The 18500-nt window shown below is 50.3% G+C and overlaps 1 protein-coding gene across 1 annotated transcript in view; it reads left to right on the top strand.

The window, feature by feature from the left end:
- The window catches only part of CMIP (c-Maf inducing protein), a 226350-nt gene that overhangs the window by 159532 nt on the left and 48318 nt on the right, over positions 1–18500 (top strand). Inside the window, exon 4 of the mRNA XM_054579136.1 lies at positions 17132–17293. Within this exon, the coding sequence (XP_054435111.1) occupies positions 17132–17293 (162 nt within the window). The remainder of the gene's footprint in view (positions 1–17131; positions 17294–18500) is intronic.

Below are 18500 nucleotides of genomic sequence, written 5' to 3'. Positions count from 1 at the left end.
AGCAGGACAAGGATGGACGGGAGATGGCCTCAGTGCTCTCCCTGGCCCAGTCACAGGTCGGCTTCATCCAGGTCGAAAAGGCAGGAATTCCATTGAGATTAATTTCTGGCACTTGGTCAAAGAGGGCTTTGTGACCGCCTAAGAGGGGATCAAGGGATTCAGTGGGGCACTGTGAAAGGAGGGGCTTCCCCTCAAGGCAGGGGGCCCAGCACAGTCCAAGACTTTGGGAGGGGCCTCAGTGGGAGGTACAGTGGGTGGTGGCACTGAGCCCCAGAAGGCACAGGCCCTTACAGAAGCCAGTCCAGCCAGGCCCCATCAGCACTTATGGTCGATGGCACCAAGGGGAGGCCGTGGGGGGCCAGGCTTCCGGTCCCCTGGGAAGGCCATAGTCTTCAGTGACTCCCAGCCACAGCTCATGCCCCTTGGTGCGTCATCAGGGACCCTGTAACTAATAACAAGGGAGGCTGCAGGGACCGAAACTAACAAGTGGCAGGGCAGCCTGGGAAGCAGAGCTCACGCTCGCCTGTGCTTTCTTTACTGTAGACATAGAGAATGGTAATTAGGTGCTTACAGATGCCAGGTGCCGTGCAGGGGTTCTCATATGTGTTTTCTGGCAACCTTGTCAAAGGTTGGTTAGAGTCACCTTGAAGGAATAGCTGAGAGGGCAGAGGGCTTGTCCATGTTGCACAGCTAGAACCAGGCAAAGCTGGGATTTGAATCCAGGGTGGTGGGTCTCTGAACCCAGCCTCCTCCTGCTGGCAGGAGGCGGCACCGCTGTGGATCTGGAGAAGGTGGGGACAAAGGCGTGGAGGCCCCTGTAGGAGCCACACAGAGGCAGAGAAGCCTCAGGCAAGATCAAGCCCTTGCAGCCATCTCCACTTTCCGCAGCCGGCTCTCTTTTTGGAATAGACATAGGACATTTTGATCTGTTTATTAAATAAACTTTTCGTTAAAGGATAACATATATAGAGAAGAGTGCATAGATCCAGAGAATACTGCTGGGTCAGTTCTCACAAATTCTCACAGAACTGAACCAGTGTAACTGGCACCCAGATCGAGAAACAGAGCATGATTACCTCTGAGGAACCCCCTTGCCCCTCCTGTCCCTATGCTTCTGTCCCAGCCCCCACAAGAAACCGGGACCCTGCCTTCCAGCAGCATAGACCAGTTTTCCTATATCTGGACCTTGTATAAATAGAATCATACAAGCCAAACTCTTGTGCATGGCTCCTTTGGCTCAAAGTTATGTTTATAAGATTTATCTATGCTGTCTTCTGTAAGTTACTCATTTGCCTTGCCTGGAAGGTGTTCTGTTGAATGAATAGGTTATTAATTTGTCCATTCTGTTTTGGAGAGATACTTCCAGGTTGACTATTACCAATAGAACGATTATAAACATACCTTTAGTTGAGCATAGGTCCACACCCCAATGAGTATAGACCCTAAGGCTGGCATAGGGTCCCCTTTAATGGACGCTACCCAACAGTTTTCCAAAGTGGTCATACTACTTTATATGCCTGCCAGCAGTGTATAAGAGTCCTAAAGCACAGGGTATTTAAAAATCACATTTATTTAGGCCATCTTTTAATACTGAAAAGAACCAAGAGAACGAAAATAATTCCCACTGTCTATAAACCTCTGTTAACGTTTTTTAAGTGTTAAAACATTGATCTGGAATTTACATATAACAAAATGCACACATCTTTACAGTTGGGTGTGGTGAGTTTTGACTATTATAGTCACCTGAAAAACTACCACCCAAATTCCCATCACCCCAGAAAATTCCCTCATGACCTCTTTCCAATCAGTCCCTCCTTCCTCCTCGATGACCTTTGTTAGCATGTAAGACAGGTGAATGCTAAGCATGTATGTTTCTAAAAAGTATAGAAAGGTATACAATGCACAGTTCCCCCTGCCCCCAAGTCTATTTCCCAAAGGCAATGCTGATAGCATCCCAGGGGGCCTTTCCTATGGTTTTTATGAATATCCCTTTTTCAACACCACACAGAGTTTATTACCCACACTGTTGTGTTCCTTGCTTCCTCCCCCCATGAATTACATTCGGCGGCAAGCCCTGCGTAGCAGCATGTACAGATTGCCTTCGTTCCCTTTTACGCTTTTGTAGCATTCCATTCAGAAAAGGGTAGAGCTGGATGGAACTTTAGACCTTTCAGGAAAACTGTTGTCCAGCTGGGGAAACTCAGTTTTTGAGGGAAAGGACAAGCATTTGTTGAGCAGCCACCATCAATGAGCCAGAGACAGTGCAAGGTGCTTTACTACCTAATCCTTACCCTTTGAGTCCCTCCTCTAACCATCCCTGCCTGAAAGGTCAAGAACCTGGAGCCAGGGAACCCTGGTGGAATGAACTGCCCCAGGACACAGTGGTGGAGCTGGGTCTATGCTCTGTCCCTGGGACCCCAAACCTTTCCCTCCACCCTCCTGCCCCAGCCCCCACCAGAGGGCCAGCCTTGGGCTTTGGGACATCCTAGACACCGCATCCCCTTCTGTGTAAGGGCCTTCCCAGGGCCTCAGGAATGGCACATGACAGCTGGCTCTTCAGACGGCCAAGAAAGAAGTGCATTGTGGTAGTTGCTTTTTTTCTAAACAAGGAAGGGGGGGGCAGAGAGTCCATGTGTCATCCCACGCATGCTTTGATGGGGCCTGATGAATCACTGAACCATACAAGGAAGTTTTTTCACGTAAACGGTTTGAGGGTGAACTTGTTTTCTGCCCTTTAAGGCAGATTTTTTTTTTCTCTCTTTCTCTCTCTCTAAAGAAGTTTTTAAAACATAAATATGAGGCAAAATCTTGGCTAGCAAAACCTGTAGTTCTACAGAAGCCTGCAGCGGGTCCCTTTCGGGGTAGGTGGCGGGCCGTGCAGCCTTGAGAAGGGAGTGCTGGTCAGTGTTTGGGCGGGGCTGTGGCGGGGACCAGCCTCAGAGGGGAAGGTGGCCTGCCCTTCTGTGTTTGTACTGAGGCCCCTGCCCACCTGTTGGCTCAGAAATGAGGCCAAACAGACTCCAAAAAGAGCAGTGCCTGTCCCCACAGAGGAGTTAGGTCCTTGTCGCCTCACCCAGTGGTGAGAAAATACCCAGTGTGCACCCAGCTCAACTCTCCCGGGGCAGAGGTGTTTGGGAGCGAGGCTAATTGACTAGGAGACCAGGGCAGAACTACTATAGTCCCGCTTGCCAGGCAACCCTGGTGCCTTCTTAGAACCAACAGAGTTTCACAGAAAGCCCTGAAATGGACAGAGAGCCCCTTTTGAGGGGACTGAAGCAACCCCTGACCACGCCTTCTGACTGGTGGCAGGAAGCCGAGGTTGTTTGTTGCTGGGTGGGGGCTAGGCAGTCAGGTGTTTGAAAAAGACCCTTTGGCAGAATGGGCTGAATCTGATTTCTGGGCTAGAGCAGATGTCCAGGACTGAGTGTGTAGGGCCCAAAAAGCACACCTAAGAGGTTCAGGGGCCAGCTCAGCATTGGCCAGAGGTGGTGGGCTCGAGCCGCCTGTTGGCATGTGTTTGCTCTTGAGGCCTTTGCCAACATCTGCATTAAACTCTCCATCCATCCGGGATGGTCTTCATCCCCACCCAAGCCTCCCCGCCACAATGGACCTAGGGGTTTTAGGGGTTTTGAACAGACAGCTCAGCGGTTTCCACAGTGGGGTTCCCAGACCGGTAGCTTCTGCATGGCTTCGGAACCTCCTAGAAACACACATCTTTGTCTCATGAACTTGAAGGTGGGGGAGAAGAGTTCAGCAGTTGTGTTTTATGTGCCCTCTGGGTGATTCTGATACACACCACAGGTGAAAAACCATTCCAATAGTTTGAAGAGCAATAGACATTAATTGAGCTCCTACTGTTTTCCATTCATGTTATCTTATTTAGGCCATACAGTGTCCCTGGGAGGTGGGGGTTATATCCCCATTTTACAGACTAGAAAACTGACTCTGAGGTTAAATGATTTCCCATGTGTCTGAACCAGAATTCAGACCCAGCCCAGAGCCTCCTATGTCCAGTAGGCCCTGTTGCTGGGTCCCCTCTTGACCTGAGATCGAGCATAAATGGCTGAGTGCATCTGTAGCCCTGCAGTCACTCTGCCAGCATCTCCTCCACTTATGCAGGTAACTTAGACTTCACCACAATGAACACCCCCCGGTCCTGCTCCCAGGCTCCACCTTGGACTTTCCGTGGCCAAGGAGAGCTCTCAGTGGGACCAAGGGGCCTTCCTCACAAGGAAGGAGCAGCCCCCGTGTCACTCCTGCCTCTTCACAAGGCCCCTACCTGGGAAGGTGGGAGTACACCTTACCCTAGATTCAAGGGCGCCATCACTGCCTGCCTGGCTGTGCATGTTGGAGATCAACCTTAAATTTGTTGATCATGGAACTGGATTCTCTTCCAGGGTGCTCATAAATTAAGGCCCTCTGTAGAAGGAGCCTTGGCTGCAGCCCAGAGGAGACAGCCCAACAAGGAGTGGAGCCCAAACAAAGGAATGAACAGATCAGATGTTCTTTGAAGCACTGGAAGCGCTAGATAAAGTTCTCAGTCAAATAAACAGTGGAGGCTCCTGTTGAGATGCTACCGTCCTGAGGCAGAGCAGGGAACTCCTTATTTGGGATAGAGGGTTCCCTTTATGCGGCCCAGAAGAAACAGCCTTGTGCTGGTCTTTGCGTTTCAGGAGAGTGAAACTCACTAGGGGCCTACGCCTCCCACATGGCAGACGAAGAGCAGCCTCTGGTACAGTATTTGCATTTTTAAATTTATTTGGTGGGTGGCTGTGACCGGGGTTGGGGAGGGGTTCTTCAGAAAATGGCATCTCCTGTGAATGATTCATGAGAGGCCTCCACTGCAGTCTTTAGTATGAGGTTCAGGTTCTGCATGGGGCTCCTGGCCCCAGTAATGTCATTGGAAAATAATAGAATAGAATCTTCTCAAACAGAATGTTTAAAAAGTGGAGTCTCACCCATGCCTTAGGTGTGGAGTAACTGTGTTGCATTTGCGATTAAGGCAAGGCAGGGCATGTTTCTGGACATTTGAAAGACTGGGGAAGACGTGTGGGCTGTGTTCTTGGGGACCCTGGAGGTATACGCTGGACCTAGGGGGCTGATGCAGGGCAGGCAGTGGCCTCCTGGTCACTGAGGTATGGCGCTCACAGCGGTCTAAAGGCAGGGGCCAGAAAGACCTTTGCGAGAGTTTGCACAGAGTACCGAGGGCAGACAGGAGGACATCTGCTTGTTTTGTTTTCATTTTCTAAATGTATATGTTCCTTTTGCCTTGTGGTATTTAAGGTGTGGGGAAATACAGTGTGGGGAAATCTACACTAATCGATACGGATCTACTTCCACCATGTGTTAGAGAACAAAAACAAGAGGAAGTGACCTAGGCATAATGTGATGCCCTTTTGGTAAAACAAGATGAGGAGCACAGCAACAAAAACTGAGGGCAAAATAAATCTCTGTGCATTTGTGTTTCATTATATGCAGCAGTGGAGAAGGGTCTGAACTGACAGACGCCAGGGGCCAGCTAGCTCTTCAGCCACCGCCTGGTTTTCTAAATAAGGGGTTTCATGGGAACACAGCCCCACCCGTTCATGCCACAACAGCAGAGCGTGACTGGGAAAGCCTAAGGTATTTATTTTCTAGCCCTTCACAGAAAATGTTTGTGGAACCCTGATATTTTCGGAGGTGCAGTTAAAAAAAGCCAACATGTATGAGGCAGGCCAGTAGTGTATGAGTACGTGTGTGTGCACGTGTGTGTGTAGGAGGAGAGGCCCTGCAGTGGTGGTGCCACCATGCACATGTGCGGGCTGTGAACCCTCATGACAGAGTTCTTGTGCCCTTTACTCTCTTCCCTGACACTGCTCTGTACCATTCTAGTTTATCAGTAAATGTATTATTTCAAAAACCAGGTAATCTACTAGAACACTGAGGCGTCAGAAGTGATAAGAGCTCAGCTGCCCTCCAGCCCTTTCTAAGGAGGTGGGATTTTGACCAATTTGGTAATTCTGTGGAAGTGACAGGGATTGATTCCAATTTCTGGAATCTTTGGGGATCTGTGTCTTCATTTCTTTTTAATTAAATGCATAGTACATGGATATAGTTTCCCACAATAGTGTGAAACGGTTTAGATAAAGCTGAAGCTCCTCTTGCCCCACCTCGCCCCACCTCAAGCTACTTCCCTCTCCCAGGAAGACAGCCGTCATCAGCCTGACATGTGTCCTGCCCTCCCCCCACCCTGTGTGTTAGATGTGTGTTAGATCCATGTATGTGCAGGCCATGCATATGAGTGTATATATATACACACATGCATGTGTGAGGTTTTGCTTCTACACTTCATGTATCATGGGGATGGAATCCATGGCAGATCTTCTTACCCTTCATTCTTTTTCTCTTTAGTATTACACTGTACACTGGGACCACAGTTTATTTAAGCATTTCTCTATTGATGGGCAGTTAGTGGTTCTCTAGTCATCCTTACTGTTTCTCAGAGGTTAACTATCTTTAGTCAATGTCCTACTGAACTCAGTTGCCACCATTTCTTGAGCACCTACAAAGGGCAAGGCATTCATTCAACATGAAATACCACATTTAACCTTGTCAACAGCTGCAAGAGCCAGGTGCTGCTATTAGCCCATTTACAGATGAGAAAACTGAGGTTCAGAGAGGTGATATCATTTGCCGGAGGCTGCAGAGCTTATAAGTAGCAGAATAGAAATTTGACTGTAGATGCGTCCCACTCTCAGTTTATTATACTGCACACCTCGGAGCCAAAACAGGACCTTGCCGGAGCCTCTTTGTTCCCAGGTGTTGACAGGCTGGTGGGGGAGGTGAGTGAGCAAAGGGCAGTGAGGGTGTAGCGTTGGGTGTGGTGAACATAGGACTGGGAGCCCCGGCCTTCCGGCTTCCCTTCAGCGTTGTGACCGGGCTGGAAGGCGCGTGCCGCCCACTCCCGGCACTGTCGATGGTATTCCATGGGGTAGAGCCATGTGGAGGCAGGAGAGCATTTCCAGATGCTGAGAGCCGGTCCGGGGCTGTACATGACTCGGGACAATGAGGTGGCCCTTAGAAGGGGTCCTGGCTCAGATGGGCAGTTTTGACCCAGAGCACATTGCTGTCCCCCTCTGTGCTGCTATAATCTCCTCATCTGTGCGCTGGGGGTTGTACCTGCCCCCTTAGGCTGTACCAGCAGTGCTGACCCCTGGCTGCACACTCAAGTCACCTGGGGATTTGGAATATACTTCATTGAATGTGGTAGAATATACATAACATGAAGTTTACCGTTTTATTCACATTTAAGTAGCATTAAGTTTCACAGCATTCACATTGTTGTGCAACCAGCACCATCATCTCCAGAACTTTTCCATGTTCCCAAACTGAAACTCTGTCCACATTAAACATAAAATCCCCATCCCCCTCCCCCAGCTCCCAGCGCCTGCCGTCCTACTTTCTGTCTCTATAAATCTGGCTCCTCTAGGTCCCTCGTATGAGTGGCATCATACAGTACTTGTCTTTTGTGACTGGCTTATTTCACTCAGCATAATGTCCTCAGGGTTCACCCATGTTGTAATGTTCATGGCTGAAAAACACTTCACCACATGGATAGACCACATCTATTCATCCATTCATTCAGCAGTGGATACTTAAGTTGCTTCCACATTTTGACTCTTGTGAATAATGCTGCTCTGCACATTGGTGTTTAAATATATTTTAAAATATACCAGTGCCCCCCAAAATACAGATGCCTAGGCTCTACTCCACCCCCAATACTCACCTGATGAAATTGGCCTGGGGTTGGACTCTGTTAATGGAATATCGTTAAGCCCCCTCAAGTGGCTTTGATGCATAGCCAGGTTTGAGAACGCCGAAATAGTTGTTTGGGATGAGGACCCAGCTCAGCGCCCAGCTGTAGGAAGCCCTATCAGGGGTGTCCAACCTGCGGCCGCCCAGGATGGCTGTGAATGCAACCCAACACAAAATCATGTTTACTTAAAACATTACGAGATTTTTTTTTTTGTGATTACATGTCTCAGCATATTTAACGTGTGGCCCAAGACAACTCTTCTTCTTCCAGCGTGGCGCAGAGACGCCAAAAGCTTGGACACCCCCGCACCCTAGGATGTCAACTGGTGTGGCGGGGATTGCCATTGGCTGATGTGTGACCCTCGTCAAAGGAAAGGGAGCTCCCGTTACTCTGAGCTGGAGTCTCCCTCATGACCCCTCTTTGCCGAGGACCCTAAGCCAGCCCTGACATCCTGCCTGAATTGCCCTGGGAGAACCCCTGCAGCTTCCCTGGGTGACCAAGTGGCTACTCCCGACAGCATTGATGGTGCTGGTGGTGTTCCGGTGTCCCTGCCCAGCCTTTCCTGAGGCAGCGAAGGACCGGGGCCTGTGCATTCTGGTTATAGGCATGAGGAAGTGACACCAGCATTTCTATCCACTGAGGGGAGCGGGAAAGAGATGGGGGCGGGCGGTGGGGGAAGGTGTCAGGTCTTCTCCAGGAAGACAATACTCTGAACAAATTCCAAACTGAGGATAAGCTGGGGGAGGCTGCTGAGAGCAAGGCTACCTGTGCGCTACTGCCCTCTCCGCACAGTCCCAGAGGGGCCCCAGCTGTCACCTTCGTCAGGTAAAAGAGTCGGAAGCGTCCCCGCAAATGGCTGAAGCAGAGCAGTAGAGCGATTAGGAGCCAGGTTTCCTCAGGTCCTTCTGTCCTTGGTGGCTCACCAGCTGTATGAGATCCCCGCGGCTGCTGTAAAGCATCGTCCGCATGGTGGCTTCTGGTGGCTGCTACAAACCTTGGCATTCCTGCGCTTGCAGATGTATCACTCCAGTCTCTGCCTCCATCTTCCCATGACCTTCTCCCCCTTGCGTATGTGTGTGTCTTCACATGGCCTTTTTATAAGGTGCCCGTGGTTAGATATAGAGTCCACCCTAATTGAGCATGACCTCATTTTAACTTGATGGCATCTGCAAAGAACTATTTCCAAATAAGGTTATGTTCACAGATACCAGAGTTTAGGACTTGGACATATCATTTTGGGGGACATAGTTCAACCCATAACACCAGCTGTGTGACCTCAAGCAAGGTGTCAATCCCTCGGTATGCCCTTCCCTGTGTCACGTGGAACGAGGAAGAGAGTGCCTCGTAGGGAGTAGTAAACGAGGCATGCGGGGTAGGGTTCAAGAGCCTCATTCTTATCTGGAATCTACTTAAAAGTGCAGGCTCCCAGGCACCCCCCCCCGCAACTCTGAGTTGGAACGTGCCTTTTAACAAGAGTCCCCCCATCCCCCACCAGTGATTCCTGCACACAGGAGCGTTTGAGGAGCTCTGGGGGGCAGGGGTGGTTAGAGGGTTTGGTGTAGTGCCTGGCACAGTGGAAGGAAGCACTTTATACATGTTAGCCTTTATTTCCGATTTTTATTCTCCCTTTACAAACACTGAGAGCACCTTCCATGTGCCCCAAGTGGTTCCAGTCACTGCACAGAACAGTAAAGAAAGAGACAAGGCCCCAAGGAGCCCAGAGCTGAGTGAAAAAAACAGTCACATACAATTTTTAAAATGTAGTCAAATGGATGCGTGTGGTGATAGGACGCTGCCAAGAGTGCAGCAGGCCCTAAGCGCCTGGTAGGATGTGGTGCTCAGCTAGGAGACTGGCATCAAGGCCAGTCCATCTCACCAGCCAGAGGCATGGTCTTTCGGGCAACCAGCCGATGCCCCAGAGGTGGTGAGCAGTACACTGTGCCCGAGTTCCTGCTGTTCCCTCGGGAGCGGTAATGACGGCAGGGAGACGGCCTCTGGTGGGCACCGAAGGGGCTGGGTGCCCAGGCACTCTCCCTCTTTCAAACAAATTGCTTGTGTCCCCAGGCACCTATCAGCTGGACACCCAGCTGCAGCCAGTCTGGAACTGCACCTGGCAGCCAGGGAGGCGAGGCTCCATTCTCCGGTTTAAGGGAGTTCTCGTTTGTCTCAGCAGGAAGCTGCAGCAGTGACCGGGCCAAGAAAGCAAGCGCGCAGCTGTGCCTCTCAGAGTGGCGTGGTAGCTCTGGCTCTTACTGGCAACATGACTTAAGCTTTCTCAGCCTCAGTTTTCTTGTCTGTAAAATGGGGCTAATTATTCCACTCACCTTGCTGACTGGTTGTAAGGATTAAGAAAATTATTTTATATGAAGTGCTCAGCACAGGGCCCAGCCTATAGCAAGCCCTCCAAAAGTGTTAACAATTACGTTCTCGTGTCGCTTGTCACAACACGTTAAGGCTGTTCCTGGAACACGGTAAGCCCCGGATGAGCGGTAGGCGGTGTTGCTGAAGTTAGCGGCTTGCTTAGAGTGAGTTGAGCCGTGCCTTATGCTCCAGCTGAAAGGGCTGGGCTCTGTCTCATTTCATGTTGTTTCCTCCACTCCTTTCCCCTTTGTAGAGCCAGTGCCCAGAGCAGGTGTCCGCACACTTATCCCGAAAACCTTGAGTCCCTGGAGGGTAATCACTGATTAGTCCATCTGTCAGTCGTTAGGCCAGCAGGTAACAGCCGAGTAACTCTACTGGCTACAAGGTAAGCCGAGAGGCTGTGATCTGGTCTGAGGTTGATGATCGAGACCTGAGGGCCAAATGGGCAGTTTGTGGATGACACATGTGGGTCACTCACAAGCATGGACTGCATCTAAAGGCAAAGTGATGATCTTCGATGCTAAAAGCATTTAGGGGAAGCCATTCTGGGGTCTAAAGAGAAGGCAAAAATGTCCTCCTGCCTAAGTTTTGGGGCCCTCAGAAGCACAGTGGCTTGGCAGGGATGTGAGTTGCCTGGCATCATCAGCATCCACAGCCCCAGAGAGTGTGAGCAGGTCAATGGCCCCTGTCTAGGAATCAGGGAGGCCAGAGAATTCACTCACCCAACCAGTCATTCCCCCTGGTTGTGCAAGGGACATTTGGGACAGCAGCCTGCAGACCTGGAGGGAAAGTCGGAGGGGCTGGGCCGGTGGGCAGGGTGCTGCTCACATCCTGGCCCCAGCAGACAAGCATTGCCTGGGTGATGGGAAGAAGCAACGAGCACACTGCTGGTCCAATGGGGGCCAGGTGACAGAAGGGACTCCAACACTGTAGGACAGCATTGCTCAGTAGAACTTCCTGCGGTGATGAAAATGTTCTGTATCTGCATGTTCGGGTATGTGGCAGCTACTAGCCACACGTGACCGTTGAGCAGCTGAAACGTGGCTGGTGGGGCTGATTATTTAGTTGTAGTTCATTTTGATTAAGTTAAATGTAAGTAGCCACGTGGGGCTGGTGGCTTTCCTGCTGGCAACACAGCTTTGGGATCTCACTGAAAAGAAATTCTAAAAGCCTCCCTGGCTTGTTTTTCGCTGTGGCTTCAGGAGTACCCATGAAGCCTTTCCTTTAATGTCAGGTGGTGGGAGCATGCGTGCTTATGTGAGCCCCAGCCTCTGAGGCTGCGGCAAGCAGCGGAGCAGCAGCCCCTACCATTGGGAGGCGTGCTTCCAGCACATTCTGAGTCACGCCTTCCCTGGCGAGGGACACGTTCCCAGTAACAGCTCGTCTCCTGTGGAGGAGCCAGCAGTCTCTGCTGTCCCAGGCCCAGGAACCCGGGCATCTGTCATTGCCTCTGCTGTGGGAGCAGTTGCCGGAGAGATGGCGGATGTTGCCCAGGTAACGTCCCCTCCCTGACAAGCAGAGTGTGAGAACTGCAATAGAGTGAGTGACTCTTCCTCATGGGAGGCAGCAGGCTCCTCCTGCTGGCTCTGTTGTTTCAGGAGCTGGTAGGGCTTAGTCATGGATGCGGGAGCCCTCCTAAGTCCTGCTTTGGACCATTCATTCCCAAGGCTTGGCAGGTGATAAGGATGTGAGCTGCTCTTTAGCCAGGATTGGTGCTGGGTGCTTTCTATATATTATTTCATGGTATAGCCATGGCAAACCTTGGACGCTAGTTATTCTCATCTCATGTTACAAATAAGGAAAGTAGGGTGCAAGTCAGTAATAGACTGAGTTCCATGAGCACCGGCCTGTCTATTTTGCTCACCTTAGTACTTAACACAGTGTTTGGCACATCATAGTAGATGGTTCCCAGTAATTTTTGCTGTTTGATTGGTTGGACAGGTGGTGCATGCAAGGATGATGGATGAATGAGTGGATGGATGGGTGGGTGGCTGGGTAGGTGGGTGGATGGATGAAGTAAAGCTTGGAATTGAACTGAATGAAGTCTGCTGATGGCAAACCTGCCTGCATAACCGTTAAGCCACACTGCCTCTGGCTTTGTCTGAAGTCCTCCTCTACCTGCCTGGGTTGGGATTTTCTTTACACACCTTATGTGAGGTATAATTTACATACAGTAAAATTCATCTATTGTAAGTGTGTGATTTAATGATTTTACTAGATTGATAGAGTTGTGCAACCATCACTAACGTAGTTTTAGAATATTTCTATCCTCCTCAAAGGTGTCCTCAGGTCTATTTGCAGTCTAATTAATCTCTGTTGCCATCCACAATCCTTAGGCAATGACTGTTCCACTTTCTGTGATTAAAGTTTGCCTTTTCAGACATTTCATATAAGAGGAATCATATAGTATGTCTTTTCTATCTGGCTTCTTTGCTTGGCATGATATTTGTGAGGTTCATCCATATTGTAGGATGTATGAGTAGTTCCATCCTTTTTACTACCAAATACTGTTCCATCATCTGGAGAGACCACATCTGGCTTATCCATTCATCAGTGGATGGACATCTGGGTCGTTTCCAGTTTGAGGCTATTATGAATAATGCTGCTGTGGACTTTCCTGCACATGTCTTCATGCAGAGCCTATTTTTAGTTCTCTTGAGTAGATTTCTAGGAACAGAATTGCTGGGGCATTGACATGATAAATTTATGTTTAATGTTTTAAGCAACTATCAAACTGTTTTCCCATGATGCTATACTAATTTACATTCCCACCAGCAGTGCACAAGGATCCCAGTTTTTCCACATTCTCACCAGCACTTGGTATCACCTGTCTTTTTAGGTGCAGCAGCCTGGTGGGTATGGAGTGGTGTCTCTTTATGGTTTGAACCTGCATGACTTTGATGGCTCATAATGTTGAGGAGCATCATGCATTTACTGCGAGGCTGGGGTGTCACCTTTTCAGGCAGGGGTTAGCAAACTTTTCCTTTAAAGGGCCAGATAGTAAATACTTGGGGCTTTGTGGGCCACATTGACTTTTGTCGCATATATTTTTGCATGACTCTTAAAAAATTGAAGCCCATTCTTGGCTCCCTTGCACAGAAATAAGCAAGGAGACAGTTTGAAGGCCCCTGTCAAAGAATTCCAGCAGTCCATCCATTCTGGACATGGCAAGAAGTCGCCCAGCCCTCTTTATGAAGTGGACTCGGTGGGAGGACAATACTGCAAAGCTGAGGGCTAGGCTCCCGGGAGCCAGGCAGTCTGGGTTCCCAGCCCCACTGTGACGCATTACTAGATGAGTTCACTGGAGTTCCTGGGGTGAAACCTACTAATGTCACCCAAGGCAGAGCGACTGGGCCTCTGCGGTCCTGAACAGGCCTCCCTTTCCTGTAGCTGCCCTGTCCCAGAGTTCAGAGCCTCCCTGGCAACCACTGGCCTGCCCACACCCATGACCATGATGTCACAGCTGCGTGTCCACCAGCGGCTCCCACCAGCCCCTCCCACAGACCCTCCACCCCCTGGTCACCTGGGCTCTGGCTCTCAGAGCCTTGTGAACTTGTCCTGGCCTTCATCCCATGCCACCAAGCATTCTTGAACCCTTCTTCACAGTGTCTCTTAATGAATCTGCCCCTCCTTTCCACCATCTGTGCTGGCCCTGACTGATGTAATAGAAAGAAGGGAACCTCTGCAGTCTACCAAAGACAGTTTTGACTCTCAGTTGCCCTTTCTACCTGCGTGACCTTGGGCAAGTCATGTCACCTCTCCGGCCATGATAGTCTTACATGTAAACAGGATACTAGCACCCTACAGCAGGAGCCCTCTCAGCATTGCTTTGCTCTGAGGGCTGGTTGCTGGGAACACCTGTGACTCTGCCAGGAGCATATGCATTTCTGGCTATGGAAGCACTTTGGCTGGGGCATGGGGCAGCCACAAGTCCTGGAGCGTCTAGGAGATCGTTGGATAAACGCCGCAGCTTCCTTGCTCCTTGAGTGGGTCAGCTCTAATGCATATCTCCACTGTCTCCTAGAGTCCTGCATGGCATTTAGCCCCCATTCCCACAGTGGGTAACATTGCCAGTTGTCCCATCCGAATGCTTTATGATGCCCTGTTAATTTACTGCCTTCTCATCCCAGCCTCTCTTCCCCACCACGCATTGATGTGGCCTTCAGCACCTCTAAAATGATTAAACCATTTGCACTTGGGTCCTTGCCTCAGATCCTGCTCCCAGGGCTGCTCTGCCTGTGGCAGGCCCCCAGCTGCTGTAGTTACTGTGAGGACTAAACGAGACGATGCTCGTAAGTGCCCAGTACAGTGCCTGGTGTGTAGTAGTATGTGCTCATTGAATGCTAGCCCTTGTTACAGCCCCTGGGCCCTTCTGGTTTTGAATGCAGCCTCTGTGATCACTGTGCTGGGCTGCTGCCTAGGTAAGGGTCTGGGCCCCAGAGGCGCTCGTGGGAGAGCTGTTGCCAGTAAGCGCTGCTGTGAAGGGGCTCCTTGGAAGCTGCACTGGGGCTGGTGGCACCCAGTGGACCCTTCTGCCAAGGTCTTGCTGCTCTAGAGTCTCTAGAGTCTGAGTGTGGCCAGCAGGAGACTCTACTCACGACCACCCATCCGGTGGGCTGGCTGTATTCAGTTAAATTTAAATGAGAGTTGGCTGGAGCAATGCTCATCAAACGTTAATGGTGGCTATTTCTAAGATGTGGGCTTTTTGAGGCCTTTTAATTTATCCTTTCTGTGCGCTTTTCAGCATGGTTCAAAATTCTTGCAATAAGCATGCATCATTTTCAACAAAAAAAATGAAGTCATTATTCTTTCAAAAGTAAATAACTTGCAGGTGATCAGAAGAGGAGGCACTTAAAGCTCAGACCATGTTCAAATCTAGAATCTACTGTGGGAAGACATGGGTGTGTATCATTGTGGTTTTCTTTGGGGCTTAATATATGGCAAGCTTCTGGACCATTTCGTAGTCACTTAAAAATTAAGCAGTTCTCTCGGTACAAAGCAAAACCACAATGTCCAGGACTCAGAGGAGCATTCATCCCTGGGACGGATTGAGTTCTGCCTTGAGAACTGTCTCCACTACACTAAGCTTCGGGCAGTTTGTGTTTGCTTAGATCAGTCAGGGAGGCTCAGCTGACAGTTACTAGGACCGAGTCTGGTGACTGCCCCAGGGAAGCTCACGGAACCGGGTGTGTCTTGTCATTAACATCCTAGATTTCAGCAGGCACTCACTGTCACCATCCTCTGGATCAACGACATATTTACTGTTCACTAACTGCCCACCCCGACAGAACTTGCCTTGCCTTCCTTCCAGTCCGAATCGCATCCAAAATGATGGACATGGGGACGATCTGGTCCCCTCTCTAGTTCTTGATGGGGACAGGTGACTGGGCAGAGAACAGTAAGACAGAGACAGAGAGAAAAGGGTGAGGGACAGAGAGAATGAATGTTGTGTGTGTACGGGGAGAAACAAGTTGACTTACACAGGAAAGACTGGGGGCGATGAGGGGCGAGTAAGCTTTGTGAGTTAACTGTGTGGGTGCCGGTGGTGGTGATAGGGGCGTGGTTAGCAAGGAAGAGGCTCCAGGGCATCGTGGAGTGTGAAAAAAAAATAGGAGAAAGGAAATGGGATACTTTTTTGTATTGCTGTGGCTTACACATTTTCTCTTTCTAAAGTTTTTCAAAAGGGACTAGTTAAGTATCCAGAATACCCTTTTTGTTACTGGTGGCTGTTTTGTTTGGACCATGCTTTCAAATGTAACGCCATACAGAGAGTGGACCATGTGGGTCCAGGGTTTTTAAAGGTTACATATTTCAAGAGGCTGCAAGGTATTTCCACGCCTAATTTACAAAAAGAGGAAGTAGGCTCTGTGGAGGAAATACTTTATAAGAAGAGTCAGGTGAGTCTGAGTCTGGATCCTACCAGTGCCTCACTCAGCGCAATCTACTACTCAGTTTGATAAGGACTGTGCCCCCAAATACTTTAAGGCGTTGGGTTCCAAGATCACTTTGCCATTCTTAACTCAGAAGCTCAGTGGTCAGGGAGACTCTGGTGGCCCCAGGGGCCAGTGGGAGACAATGACCACCTCCTCCTCCTCCTCCTTTCCCTCATTCAGACTTTGGCTCGGAGATTGTGACATGTCACTCAAGCTAGCTGCTGGCATAGTGACGCTAAAATTAGGTTTTCCCCATAGAGCAGTGCACTTAATGAAGCAGTCCATCCTGTTAGAAAGAGAGGCTCCCCAGAAAGCTGGGTCTGGGGTTGGGGGTGGGGATTTGGCTGGGACCTCTGCCTTTCGCCTCCCGAGGCAGGGCTCCTTTTTCCATGATGTCAGAGAGGCGGAACTACCTCAACCTCAAATCCAGGGAGGCAGCAGCCCCGGGTTTCAGTTTTGCAAGGAGCGCCTGAGCCAAGGTGAGAATGCTCCGTCTTACTCACCGGGTGGAAGCTGAAGATGGCCTCACATTTCCTGGGGGCCATTCTGGGCTCTGTCCACACATGGCTGGAGTTGAATTCTCTGCCTCTGGTCTGCCTGTCCTGTTTCTTAGCTAAACCCCACTCTCCAGGGGGACCTCTTGGGATCGGATGAACAGAAGTAGTGCTTCCGACTCAAAGAAAGTCCCTTTGTGGACCCATGGATGTTTCTGCGCCTATTGCCTTTGAATGCTCGGGGAGGAAGTTTGGCAGAAGATAGGATCGGAAAGAGAAATCTCTCTCTCTCTTTTTTTTTCTGGAAGTCACTGGAAGTCATATGGAAATTACTCTTCTGTATTCAGGAGGCCTGGCTACAAATGTACCTGTGACTTAGGGCAAGACTCTCCTTCCTTTTTCAGGTGTCAGTTTCTTATGGCAGAGAGTGGCCACACCGACACTTTCTTGGGGCCTTTTATAGCTTAATGTATCTGATTCTTCGATCACCTTGTATCTTCTGACCTCGACATATCAATAACATGTTTGTGTCTCTTTCTTCTGACCAGAAAAAGATTTACAAATACAAGAAAGTCCTGAGTAACCCAAGCCGTTGGGAAGTTGTCTTGAAAGAGATTCGAACTCTGGTGGACATGGCCCTGACGTCGCCCCTGCAAGATGACTCCATCAACCAAGCCCCACTGGAAATTGTCTCAAAACTGCTCTCAGAGGTAAGACACCTCCCCTTGCTGGATTTTTTACCTCATTGCTCCCATTTAAGTTATTTTATTTCCCTTTACCTCCCCTGCACACCAACGCATGACCAGAATTGAATCTGAGTTTATACTGTCTCCCTGTTGCTTAAGGAAGTGAGTAGCTCCCCCCAGCTCTTTGAAGATGTTGAGAAGTTTTGCCCACTGCTTCCCACTGAGCTGTCCAGGGCTTGTGGCCAGGACGAAGGCACGGTTGTCACTACCCTGCCATGCCCCATGACCAAACTGGGGGCGGCACATGGTGGTGGTTTGATTATGGTCGCAGGCCTGAGGCCGGGTTGGTAGTGGTGGTGATAGCTGACTTCAGAGGCCTCTGGTTCGTTCCCAGTGGGAGCGCATCGGGGAAGCACCCAGACTGCCCTTCCTCTCTGCCCTCCTGGCGCTGGGGCTGGTGGTCCTGGGCTGCCTCCCTCTCATCCCAGCACCTCAGCTCTGGTGGGCCAGGCAACATGGTTTTCTGCCCTAATACCCCCTACAGGCTACAGCTGTATTTTGTTTATCTCACACAGAATTTTTTAAATTGGGAGATTTCACAACAAAATGGGAATTTCCTAGTGCTCTTTAAAAAGGAGTCAAAAAATTCGGCAGCAGTTTGCAGCTGGCGCTGCTTAGTGCCACCCGTCCGAGCCGTCTGCTTTGCCAGGCGGCCCCACGCTCTGAGTGTGTGCCGTGTGCCAGGCGCCATCCTGGGTGCCCAGGCGAGGACAAGCCCCTGCCCTGCTGGAGCTTGCGCCCTGGCAGGGGGCAGGCAAGTAAGACTTAATCAGGGAGTTAGTTGCTCTTTCGTCAGAAGGCAAGGGGTGCTAAGAGACACACTTCTGTTTACTCTGTTCCAGGCGCTATTCTAAGCACTTTACAAATATTAATAATGCTCCTCGTTTACTTGCCTGCCTGGCCACTGGGGACATTAGAGTTGATGACTCCTGATTTAAATTATGCGTGGCCACCAGAGTGACATTTCTGTCCCGTTCTTTCTGTCCCCCTCCCTCAGGGGTGGCCTCTGGACTCCCACACAAGCTCCCTGCTGCCTCGGCCTGGCCCTCTCTCTGCGGGCCGGGACTGCTCACTCCTGGCGGTCCAGGAGGCTGGCCCAGGCCCTGTGTGTCGGCAGACTGGAGAGGGTCCCTCCCCCGGAGAGGAGGTAGGGGCGAAGGTGGAAAGGGGC

This window comes from Pteronotus mesoamericanus, unplaced genomic scaffold (assembly GCF_021234165.1).
Source record: "Pteronotus mesoamericanus isolate MK-2021 breed Mesoamerican mustached bat unplaced genomic scaffold, CSHL_Meso_final contig_52, whole genome shotgun sequence".
Classification (NCBI taxonomy): domain Eukaryota; kingdom Metazoa; phylum Chordata; class Mammalia; order Chiroptera; family Mormoopidae; genus Pteronotus; species Pteronotus mesoamericanus.
Note: the sequence above shows the minus strand (reverse complement) of the source record. Positions and strands in the feature narration are given on the sequence as shown.